The 13461-nt window shown below is 37.2% G+C and overlaps 1 protein-coding gene across 3 annotated transcripts in view; it reads right to left on the bottom strand.

The window, feature by feature from the left end:
* CEP85L (centrosomal protein 85 like) overlaps positions 1-13461 on the bottom strand; it is a 141102-nt gene that overhangs the window by 28268 nt on the left and 99373 nt on the right. For all 3 annotated transcript variants that reach the window (XM_069599139.1, XM_069599141.1, XM_069599140.1), the window contains exons 5-6: positions 9648-9765; positions 3762-3941 (exon numbers count right to left, since the gene is read on the bottom strand). In XM_069599139.1, coding sequence (XP_069455240.1) covers positions 3762-3941; positions 9648-9765 — 298 coding nt within the window. The remainder of the gene's footprint in view (positions 1-3761; positions 3942-9647; positions 9766-13461) is intronic.

Here is a 13461-nt window from a genome sequence, read left to right as displayed (position 1 = left end):
GAAATAGTGCTAAGTGTAAATGACATTTAAAATACTTTTGAAATGTTACATTATAGTTTGGCATTGAAAAACTAATTTTATAAAGTTTGGCATTGAAAAATCAACTTATTTTGGCATTGTTTCTGTCTTGGTACCCAGAAAAACAGGAACAGTTTCAGGGTATAATTCTGAAATCAGTGAAGCAAGTATTCATCTCTGGAATGATGACTTTAATTTATTTCTTGCAAAGTTATGTGCACTGTTTTATGTGAATTAAGAAAAGAAGATATCTATAAGTAATTAAAGCTGTTTTATTACTTACAGACAAAGGAATTGCTTATCGTGTACTAAATAAAGTAATGCAATCAAAGCCAGGACACTTACCAAAATGATCAAATACTTAACAAATAATGGGACTAATGAGAGTAATCCATAGCTCAAGCAAGACTGTTGCTAAAGCATTGTGTCAAACTGAACTTGCAGCATATTTTCCTTCCAAAAATTATATAAAATAAAAACGTACCTTATCATTAATGCCACCCTAGGACTGATGAAATACGTTACCTGAACACCTACTAGAGAACATATACAATTCATAATACTAGTAAATCCCAATTTGTACAGGTTGAACCTCAGACTTTTATGTGCTATTTGTTTTTGCCTTTCCATCTGGAATATACAAATCTTTAGATTCTGTAGAGATACTACTGCTACAGCTCTTTCATACTCAAGATCAATTAAAAACAAAGCATGTACAAACAGTTGCCTAAAAAGCAAACTCTAGACTATGTTTACTTTAAATTGCCTGTCTTTCAGACATTTAATATTATTTCACAAGCTTATAGGGTTCTAAAATAACCTTATAGCCTTTTCTCATATTCACCATGGAAATAAGTAGTAATCAGTAGTATAATGGATTACTCTTCCAAATTTTATAAAAGCTAATGCTTGGCCACAATCTAGTTTCTTTTGTGCTTTATCTAATTTCTTTCAAGTCCACTGTATAACAACTTTTATTAAAACAATTTCAATTAGAAAACCACATCACATCTTATTTCATCTATTTATTCCATTAATAAAATTAGGAGCCACTTAGTTGCTTGGGTCAGGAGCAACACTGGTAAAACAGACAAATCCTACTATGTGCTGGGGCTTTCTCAGGACTAAAATCAAGGTGCTGGTGTGCAATTTAACTTGTTCTCTACCAGAACTTACGTATGTTGGCACTGGTTGTGACCTGCAAAGACCACACCATCCTGTTTTTGCCTTAGCAAATGACCCTGTAAGTTACATAACTAACTAGTCTACTTTTACTGCACGCTCCCTAATTTACACTTAACTGTTTAACTGTCTTAAATGTGACATAATTGTGACCTCAGAAAGGAGCCACTAGAATAATTTAGACAGGTTGACTTCTACCATGCAAAGGCATCCTCATTTCAGTTCAGTTCAGTCGCTCAGTCATGTCCAACTCTTTGTGACCCCATGAATCGCAGCACGCCAGGCCTCCCTGTCCATCACCATCTCCCTGTCCATCACCAACTCCCGGAGTTCACTCAGACTCATGTCCATCGAGTCCGTGATGCCATCCAGCTATCTCATCCTCGGTCGTCCCCTTCTCTTCCTGCCCCCACTCCCTCCCAGCATCAGAGTCTTTTCAAATGAGTCAACTCTTCGCATGGGTGGCCAAAGTACTGGAGCTTCAGCTTTAGCATCATTCCTTCCAAAGAAATCCCAGGGTTGATTTCCTTCAGAATGGACTGGCTGGATCTCCCTGCAGTCCAAGGGACTCTCAAGAGTCTTCTCCAACACCACAGTTCAAAAGGTATCTTCTTTTTCTCTGGTTGGTCAACTCTCTTCTTTGCTATCATGTCAAGCTTGCTGCTCTGGATCACAGATCTTGGCCAACACTTGATCAGACATCATCTCTGTTATCTGTGACCACAAGCAGCTGATCACACATAATTATTGGATCTAGTTTTCTTGTTTTTCTTTACTCTGCTAACTGATGAGAAGTTCTCTATTTTCTGGTTTTTGTTTATTTAACTTCCAAGTTTTGTGTTTCAGATTAATAGAGGTCACTGAATTTTGAACTCCAGTAATTACCTATGGGTAAATGAATTGATGCTTTCAAACTGTTGGGGTGAAGAAGACTCTCAAGAGTCCCTTGGACTGCAAGGAGATCAAACTAGTCAATCCTAAAGGAAACCAACCCTGAATATGCCGAAGCTCCAATATTTTGGCCACCTGAGGCCAAGAGCCAACTCACTGGAAAAGACCCTGATGCTGGGACAGATTGAAGGCAGGGGGAGAGGGGGACAACAGATGAGAGGGTTGGATGGCATCACTAACTCAGTGGACATGAGTTTAAGCCAACTCCAGGAGATGGTGAAGGACAGGGAAGTCTGGCAAGCTGTAGTCCATGCAGTTACAAAGAGGAGGACATAACTTAGTGACTGAACAACAGCAACACACAATGAAAAGAAAAGAAAATGGAAAGTGTTAGTCACTGAGTCATGTCTGACTCTTCGTAAGTCTATGGACTGCAGCCCACCAGGCTCCTTTGTCCATGGAATTTTCCAGGCAAGAATACTAGAGTGTGTAACCATTCTCTTCTCCAGAGGATCTTCCCAACCCAGGGACTGAACCTGGGTCTTCTGCATTGCAGGCAGATTCTTCACTGTCTGAGCTACCAGGGAAGCCATCAAATGAGACAATGCTAATAAATCTTTCTTATTTTAGCTATAAAAAGATAAGATTTTTCTTTCAAGTATTACACAATACTGAGATCATTCCTAGAAGGCAATAGGAGAGTTCCATTTTAGAAGAAATTTACAAACAGATTTATTTTTCTTTAAATACAATTATTAGAACAAAACAGATTAGGGAGAAAGTATTTTCCTCTAATTTTTTTTTATAAATTATTATTAGAACCAAGGCAGCAAACAAAGAGTTAAATTGTCTTGAATTTTAAGTCTAGCTTTTCAACAACTTCTATCTGCCATGTAAAATGTCAAATTATTTTTGGCAGATAAAAAATTTTAGCTCGTGTGTGTGTGCATACACACACATATATCTATACTGACTCAAAAATATCAATGAGTTTCTTATCAATAGTGTCAATCTTGTCTACAGAAAACCATAGTGACTGCCTCAAGATCACCTGAATGGGAGGTTAGTTTATAGAATAGTAAGTTAAGTGTAACAAGAGAAATCTAAAGCCAGTTCTACAACTAAGTAGCTGCTTAAGATGATTTTTAAACGATACTATAATGGAATGAGATGAAGTATGTGAAAATTCTTTAATAAAGGCAGAAAGGTCAAATAAATGTACAGATGTATTGTGTATATACAGGCATCTGGCTTTCAGCTACTTATTCTATTCAAGGGCTTCACCTTAAATAACTTGAAGTCATGTGCTTCTGAAAGAAAGACCACTTTTATTTCATTTAGCAATCCTTCATACCATACATGACAAAGATACAGGACCCAAAAAGGAAAAGGAGAAAAGTTATTGGTGTCATATCTCAGCATAGACAACTAAAAAGAGCTTTACTATTATTTAGAAAGACATAATATAATATACAATGGTATTTTTGTTTCTCAAAAAAAATGCCTGGATTTTTGTAGATTTTGCACAGGGTTTCTCAAAAGTTACTGTAAAACTATTCACTTTAGGATAATAAACTTGGTAAGATACCTGACATACAGTAGATAACACAAAAAAATCGTACGCTGAAGGAATGCCCTTGGCCTTATTCAACTTTATTAAAAATACCTACCTTTTCCTCCAGTTTCTTCTTCTCTTCACTAAATTGGCTTATTCTTTGTTTGAGAAACTGATTGAGCTGTAAAACTTCTTTCTCAGTAGATGCAAGCTTTTGCTCAAGTTCCTCGTGCTGGGAATGGGATGCTGACTGGTCTGAAAATGGAGTCTGGAGGGAGGTGTTCTCATATTGTGGCTATTCAGAAAGAGAAACACACAGGCAAGGCTTTAAAAGTTTACTTGTCCTGAACCAATGGAAAGAAACTGGAAATGAGGGACAGTACAAAGAGCACACACAGGCCTTTAATGACAGACCTCGGCATTAACCCCAGCTCTCCTGCTTCTCAGTTATGTGCCGTGATCAATGCAAATTACCTACCATGGCCAAGTTACATGAAGTTCCTAGCACAAGGCAGAAGCTAAATAAAAAGCAGCTATTATTTGGTTAAAAGCCATTAGAGTGTAAAAAGTACATTATAAAGAAGTAAAAGTTCTGGGAAAATAAAGACTAAAGAAGTCTTTTCTCACAGGTGATCATTTTTAGCTAACAGGTAAATGAGATCCCTAATAAAGTTAATACATACCAATAAATACATATCAGAAAGTATTAACGGAGTGTTTCCCCTAACCGGAAAGTAAGGGTCATGAAATCAGGAATTTCTGTCCATCTTAATTGTTCTTTTATCCTTATTTCATAGGGCAGTGGCTGGGCACAAGATGAGTTCAAAAATAATTGGTAAATGAACAAATGTATTATTCCCTTCATGAGCAAGGCTTTGAAGGAGAGTCAGACAAGATCTGAATGAGAGAAGATAAAGGCAAATGATATATCTAATAACAGGTTAATATCCAAAATACACAAAGAACTCGTACAACTCAACATCAAGTGGGGAAAAAAAAAAGAAAAAACACAATTAAAAAATGGACAGAGGACCTGAAAAAATTTTTTTCAAAGAAGACATACAGATGGCCAACAGGCGCATGAAAAGATGTTCGACATCACTAATTGTTGGGGAAATGCAAATCAAAGCCACAGTGAGATATGACCTCATACCTAGCAGAATGGCTATCATCAGAAAGACAACAAATAACAAGTGCTGGCCTTTCTTCAATTTTTAGCAAAATGAAGACGGGTCTTTCGCATTTGAGTTTTTTCCATGCAAGCCTGTTAACTACAGGTTGAAATTTTGGTATAAGATATAGTAAGTACAAACCACTCTTTGGTTCTAGTAATTCTACTACTGAAACAACTGAGGAAGTTTTAATTTTAGGATTAAGACCTGGTTCTCATTTTCCACCTATGAGACTTAGCAATGTCTAGTTCTCAGGTCATTTTGATTTTAAGGTTATTCAAAGTTTTTAATAGGCAAACAGAATTTACTTCTCAAGAGTTATATTTTCATAGATAAATTAATTTAAAAGGTATTTTATTTCAAAAACATACTTTTTAAACCTAGAATATACAGAATATTAAAAGCATAATTTCCTTTTTTAAATATACTAAGGAGTTAGGATGAACAAATTATGGACCCCAAAAATGTGCAAATACAAAACGCTGTGCATAAAAATTGCAAACAGAACTACCTTATGACCCAGCAATCCCACTGCTGAGCATACACACCGAGGAAACCAGAATTGAAAGAGACACATGTACCCCAATGTTCATCGAAGCACTGTTTATAATAGCCAGGACATGGAAACAACCTAGATGTCCATCAGCAGATGAATGGATAAGAAAGCTGTGGTGCATATACACAATGGATTATTACTCAGCCGTTAAAAAGAATTCATTTGAATCAGTTCTGATGAGATGGATGAAACTGGAGCCGATTATACAGAGTGAAGTAAGCCAGAAAGAAAAACACCAATACAGTATACTAACACATATATATGGAATTTAGGAAGATGGCAATGACGACCCTGTATGCAAGACAGGAAAAAAGACACAGATGTGTATAACGGACTTTTGGACTCAGAGGGAGAGGGAGAGGGTGGGATTATTTGGGAGAATGGGAATTCTAACATGTATACTATCATGTAAGAATTGAATCGCCAGTCCACGTCTGACTTAGGGTGCAGCATGCTTGGGGCTGGTGCATGGGGATGACCCAGAGAGATGTTGTGGGGAGGGAGGTGGGAGGGGGGGTCATGTTTGGGAACGCATGTAAGAATTAAAGATTTTAAAATTTAAAAAAAAAAAAGTAATGTTTATAAATCCAAGGGAAAAATTCCTTTGCTACTCTTCACAGAAATAGAATAAACAATCCTAAAGTTTGTATGGACCCAGAAAAGACCCTGGACAGCCAAAGCAATACTGAGAAAAAGAACAAAACCAGAAGCATCACACTTCTAGATTCCAAATTACCCTACAAATCACAGTAATGAAACTGGTACTGGCATTGACACACTGACCACTGAAACTGAATGGAGAGCCCAGAATTAAACTCTAAAATATAATGTCAACTCGTATTCAGCAAGGAGCCAAGAGTGGGTATGGTGATGGGAAAACTGTAGAAACACATGCAGAACAATGAAAGCAGGCCCCTACATCACATGACTCACAAAAATTAATGTTAAGACCTGATACCATAAAACTCCTAGAAGTCATCGATATTTGTCTTGGCAATGACTTTTTTCTTACGTAATGCCAAAAGGACAAACAACAAAAGTCTCATCAACAAATGAGACTAATCAAACTAAAAAAGAAGTACAGTAAAAGAAACAATTAACAAAATGAAAAGACAACCTACTGAATGGGAGAACATTTTACAAACCCCATATCAGATAAGGGGTTAAAATCCAAAATATATAAAAGACTCATTCAGCTTAACAAAAGACAACCTGGTTTAAAAATAGGCAGAAGAACTAAACAGACATATTTTCAATGAGAAAATAAAAATGGCCAACAGACATATGGAAAAATGCTCAACATCACATCAGGGAATGCTAATCATCAGAGAAATTCAAATCAAAATCAAATAACATCTTACCTCCCACATGTTAGAATGATTATCATAAAGAAGACAAGGCATAAGGGGTGCTGGAAAGGATGTGCTGGAAAGGGGACCTCTTAAACATGGTTGGTAGGAGTATAAATTAGCATGGCCATTACAAAAAACAATATGATGGTTCCTCAAAAATATAAAAAAACAAATCTACCATAGGATCCAGCAATTTCATCTCTGGATACATACCCAGAAGAAAACATGATTTCTACAAGATACATGCACTCCCATAGTTATCGCAGCATTATTTACAACAGCCAAGATAAGGCAACAATCCCAATGTCCATCAACGTATGAATGGATAAAAGCTGTAATACACAATGGACTTTACTCAGCCATGAGAAAGGAGGATATCTTCGCACATACATAGATCTTGAGCACCTTATGCTAAATGAGATAAATCAGATAAAGAAAAGCAAGTACTGTATGAAACCACTTATACATGGAATCTAAATAAATTAAACCTATAATAAACAGAGAGGACCTTCTTACCAGGGATCATGGGAAAGGGTAGGGCACCCACTGAGTATAAGAGTGTGGTGCTTAAGGGTAAAATTTCAACAAGCAGTAAATATGCCACAAGTAGTTAATGACAGTGTAATGAATACAGACAACAATACTGTACTATAATTATGTAATGTGATGAATACCACTAAAATAGCAATCATATTACATACAAATGTGTCAAAGCAACATGCCATACACCTTAAACACACACTGTGTGTGTGTGCTTAGTAACTCAGTCGTGTCTGACTCTTCTGTGACCCCATGGATCGTAGCCTGCCAGGCTCCTCTATCCATGGGAATTCTCCAGGCAAGAATACTGGAGTGGGTACCCAGTCCCTTCTTCAAGGGATGTTCCAGACCCAGGGGTGAAACCTAGATCTGCGTTGCAGGTGAATTCTTTACCCTCTGAGCCACAAGGGAAGCCCAAACTCATTCCATATTACATGTTAAATTTGTTCAATAAAATATAAAGAAAAATAAAACTTCCTTCACTAAGGAGATTTTATTATCATATTACTTGTTACTTCTAAACTTTTGCCATTTTATTCACTCTCTATCAATCTACTAAAAAAAATTTACATATTTATTGTATCCATTTAGTACTGGAGGTGGTTCCTTGCTTTCTCTTTTATTAATTGCACTTACCTTTTTTAAAAAAGATTTTTTTAATGTACACCACTGTTAAAATGTTTACTGAATGTGTTACAACATTGCTTCTGTTCTATGTTTTTTGGGGGGTTTTTCTGGCCATGAGTCGTCTGGGATCTCTGACCAGGAATTGAACCTGCATTGGAAGGCAAAGTCTTAACCACTGGGGAGTCTCACACTTATCCTTTAAAATGAATTTCTCAACAGTATTTTAACTCTCCCACATAATTTAAAATTCTTATATTATTTTTAGCAACCCCATTTTCCTTATATTTCTATCTGTCCTTGCAGACTGACTTAAGAGAGCCCTCTACTGGTGTGATGCTATGTGTCAAAAGACATTTTCTTTAAGCTTGCAGACAGACATTAAGTTTTATGTTTTTTGGTAATATAATAATAATTGTATAATTCAAGTAAAACCTTTATTCAGAATAATGAAGTTATAAGGGGAAACTGCATGGTTCTATTAAAATACTCTTATCAAAGCGAATTATACTACTTAAGCAGCACAGAAATACCACTTTCAAATAACTGAACACTACTAATCTCAGTATGATAGACACTTGCTGTCATGTGGTGGAACTTTTAGATGACATCACATAACAACAAGGTATTTGATATATCAGTAACTGAAGTATGACAAACAAGCCGGAATCTCTATGTTAAGTGCCTCTGCCTCAAATAAGTCTGTTATTTGGTCTTTATTTATCATGTCCTGATTTTAATATAACAATGCCTTTAATAAAACTGCAAGTTTGAAAATATACTGGAGGAAAAACTTACACTTAAATTGATTTAATTCTGAGAATAAAGATATAAACGGAAATGACCAAATAGAAGTACATACTACCATAAAGTATTTTGCCAAGAGTATTCATGTTCAAATAAATGATGCAAAAATGTTCACAGTGGTATTATTCGCTACAGATAAAATATGGAATCCAGCCAAGTGTCCACTGAAAGATGAGCAGAAAAGCGAAACGTGGTGTACATCCAATGGGATGCTACTCGGCCTTAACAAGGAAGGAAATTCTGGCACGTCTACAATATGGATGAACCTTGAGGATATTACGCTAAGTGAAATGTGCCAGCCACAAAAAGACAAATGCTACATAATTCCATTTAGCATGAGCTATCTGGAGTAACTAAAAATCACAGAGACAGAAAGTAGAATGGTAGCTGCCACGGGTCAGGGAGTGAGATGGGGAGCTACTGTTTAATGAGCATAGTTTCACTTTCATAAGACTATGCATAGTAGTCCCAAACTAGAAAAACAACCCAGATTTTGACAAGCAGAGATAGGATGGACAAATTATGCTGTTTCCATAAAATGGGAAATCAAGCAGCTGTAAAAGCAAAGGAAAGGGATGCTGCCTAGGTAATTACATGGAAATAGTCATTGTATTTTATGTAATTTCATATAATATGAAGAAAAAAGTAGTATGTTGAATATTTTATATGGTTTGATATCTTTTGCGTAGGAAAAAATAAATTTATCTGTGAGTTGTAACAAATATCAACTCTGGAAGGCTACACTAGAAACTGATAATAGTAGTTCCTGTTAGTGCGGGAAAAGCATGTGAACTGGGCAGATGGAAAACAGCACTGGAACAGCTTTTACTACACATATAAATATGAACCATAGGAACAGATGGCTAATCCCCAAAATGTCCTAATCATACAGTTTAAGTATATGTCTGACAATACCAGTAAAACAACCACAAAACCCTTTGTAATCTTACCTGCAAACCAACCCCATAAGAATCCTCACAATTTACATAATGTCCTAACATGGCATGTTGGGCTCGTAATTCATTATCCCTTATTCTTTCATGCAGGTGGGTAATTTGTTGCTTCTGCCTGCAAAACATAAGTTGGGGTCACATTACACAAAACATACTTTTATAAGTTGATCTAATTAAAAGCAGAATTTTCAGTATTCTGATTTGGCATTAAGAGTCAGAAGTACGATCTTAAAATTCATAACAAATCTTTTTAAATCACAGTATCATGAGATATGTTAAATATAGAAAAAAGTTCATACTGAGTACTTCTGGTTACTTAAAAGAACATAATCTTTTGTAGAATACTCTTTCTAGGTTCTGACAAAGTCATGCTTTGCTTTCTTTCTTCTTGCTGCCTAATATACAAACTGTTTCATTCTCAGTCAGGAATGCCTTTATCTTATTATCATTATTTCCATTCATCCAAATTCTTTTCAACATGCAATACCAACTGAAACATCTGAAAAAATTCACTGTAAGGGGTGACAGGCATTTTTATAAATATCATGTAGTTCAACTGCTGCACTCTGCCTGCACCTTATCTACAACATCCAGGTTGCATGATCTACGCAGAAACATCACCAAGGATGCAGAACTCACATGGGAGCAGATTTACATCTCTTGATAGCGCTGAAATTTCATTTTAATGTAGCCTCATGCTGGACCTGGACACACTGAAGTTCATATATTTCCTCAGTGGATCATAACTTACTCTAATCAAATGGTATAACTTTTGTGAATTTTTCCTAAAACATTTGAAAACTGTTAATGTGTCAGGCAACATGCTAAGAGTTTTATATGTATTATCATTAATCACCAAAAATTTAATAATAAGACTCATAATGAAGTTAAGAGATAGAGAGGGAAGACAGATTGAAATAAAAGAAGAGGTGACCAAAGGTATAGGGTGGAAAGAGGAAGACCAGTAAAATTTTACTAATTTGTTTATATTATACTATAAAGTATGTGACAACATGTAATAAAAAAATGTAATATCTTAATTTAAAAATATTTTATTACTAAAAAACGCATCATTTGAGCCCTCAGCATCGTGTATGTTCCACACTTAATTACATGTGGAAGTAAAATCACATTATAATTTTGCTAGGTAAACTTTTAAAATCAGTGGTGAATTCTCTGGTATAGTGTGGATTTAAAAAAAAAAAACAGAATTCATATTAAGTGTCCTCCTAACTCACCTGCTTTATAACCTGGGATTTATGATCAGATTCCCAAAGCGAGGCATATGTGTACATATCAGGTTATTAAGAGTTATTAAAACTCTAATTTCACATATATGATCAATTAACAGATGAGATTTTGCTCACAGCAATTTACAGTACAGCTTTCATTTTGAGATAGATCTCGTAATGCAAGATGGGGTATTTATTTATTATATCATATTTATTCTCCATCACAAGTGTTGAATTAAGATTTCATTATTTTTATCAGTTTACTTGAGTATTTAATACAGTTTTAGTAGTGTGTTTCTAAGTTATTTTGCCTGTTTATACCTAGATATATTTATTGTTCAGTTGCTCAGCCATGTCCAACTCTTTGTGACCCCACAGACTGCAGCACGCCAGGCCTCCCTGTCCTTCATCATCTCCCGGAACCTCCTCAAACTCATGTTTGTTGAGTCGGTGATGCAATCCAACCACCTCATCCTCTGTCATCCCCTTCTCTGGCCTTCACTCTTTTCCATCAGAGTCTTTTAAAGAGTAGGCTCTTTGAATCAGGTGGCCAAAGTATGGGAGCTTCAGCTTCAGCATCATTCCTTCCAATGAATATTCACGACTGATCTCCTTTGGGATGGACTGGTTGGATCTCCTTGCAATCCAAGGGACTCTCAACAGTCTTCTCCTACATCACAGTTCAAAAGTGTCAGTTCTTCAGTGCTCAACCTTCTTTATGTTCCAACCCTCACATCCATACATGACTACTGGAAAAACCATAGCTTTGACGAGACAGACCTTTGTCGGGCAAAGTAATGTCTCTGCTTTTTAATACGCTGTCTAGGTAGGTCATAGCTTTTCTTCCATGGAGCAACTGTCTTTTAATATCATGGCTGCAGTCAGCATCTACAGTGATTTTGGAGCCCAAAAAATAAAGTCTCTGTTTCCATTATTTCCTCATCTATTTGCCATGAAGTGATAGGACTGGATGCCATGATCTTGGTTTTTTGAATGTTGAGATTTAAGACAGCTTTTTCACTCTCCTCTTTCACCTTCATCAAGAGGCTCTTTAGTTCCTCTTCACTTTCTGCCATAAGGGTGGTGTCATCTGCATATCTGAGGTTATTTTGGTATTTCTCCCGGCAATCTTGCTTCCAGCTTGTGCTTCATCCAGCCCAGCGTTTCGTATGATGTTCTCTGCATATAAGTTCAATAAGCAGGGGGACAATATACAGCCTGACATACTCCTTTCCCAATCTGTAACAAGTCTGTTGTCCCATGTTCAGTTCTAACTGTAGCTTTTTGACCTGCATACAGGTTTCTCAGGAGGCAGGTCAGGTGGTCTGGTATTCCCACCTTGTTAAGAATTTTCCACAGTTTGTTGTGATCCACACAAAGATGTTAGTGTAGTCAATGAAGCAGAAATAGATGCCTTTCTGGAATTCTCTTGTTTTTTCTCTGAGTCAATGGATGTTGTCAATTTGATATCTGGTTCCTCTGCCTTTTCTAAATCCAGCTTGAACATCTGGAATTTCTCACTTTATGTACTGTTGAAGTCTAGCTTGCAGAATTTTGAGCCTTACTTTGCTAGCATGTGCAAGGAGTACAATTGTGAGGTAGTCTGAACATTCTTTGGCACTGTCTTTCTTTGAGATTGGAATGAAAACTGACCTTTTCCAGCCTGTGGCCACTGCTGACTTTTCCAAACTTGCTGGCATATTGAGTTCAGCCCTTTACCAGCATCATCTTTTAGGATTTGAAATAGCTGAGCTGGAATTCTATCACCTCCATTAGCTTTGTTCACAGTGATGCTTCCTAAGGCCCACTTGACTTTGCACTCCAAGGTGTCTCATTCTAGGTGAGTGATCACACCATCATGGTTATCTGGGTCATTAAGCTCAGGAAGAAGGCCAAGGATGTCCTGCTACCCACTGCTTTTCAGCACTGTCCCTGAAGCCCTAGCTAGTGAAGATACGAATGCAAAGTTCTGCAGCATCACACTGAGGTACAGGCATCTCTGAGCCTCATCAAGGAGCCTCCATTCCTCCCAGGAGAAGTACGCAGCAACGTCTTCAAAGTTTATACTGTTCCTGAGGTGGGTCCCTTAGTGCTGCCACTGTCATCAGACTCTGGCCAGAGTGGGCCTCAAGTGGCCGGGGGATGGGACACGCAGGTTCCGCTCCAGGCCTGGCGCAGGGCACCTGGGGCGGCCTTGTGGAACCTCAGAGCCACCTCTTTGGCACGTGGACAGCACCTCCTCTCACGCCTTTTAGGTCTCATCACAGGGTCCCAAACCAGTGCTCCTGAACCAGAACAGATTCACTGGCACTTTAAAAGAATGTAGATATATAGCATCGTAAAATCAATTTCTAAATCTATTTTGTTTCAAGGCCAACTGCTATACTGTGTGAAATTCTATTCGGACACCAAACACTGTACCTTAGCACTGGACTTCACAACTCTTAGGGCAGAGTCCCCAGCAAGAAAGCCTCACTTCAGATGCCAGACAAAACCAACTGGGTACAAATCTGGTGAGTTCCCAAAATTTTTATTATAGAATTTCTCTGCATGGGCATGACTGACTAAATCACCAGCTG

The sequence above is a fragment of the Ovis canadensis genome, chromosome 8 (assembly GCF_042477335.2).
Source record: "Ovis canadensis isolate MfBH-ARS-UI-01 breed Bighorn chromosome 8, ARS-UI_OviCan_v2, whole genome shotgun sequence".
NCBI lineage: Eukaryota > Metazoa > Chordata > Mammalia > Artiodactyla > Bovidae > Ovis > Ovis canadensis.
The sequence above is the reverse complement of the archived record's forward strand: the minus strand, read 5'-3'. Positions and strand labels throughout refer to the sequence as shown.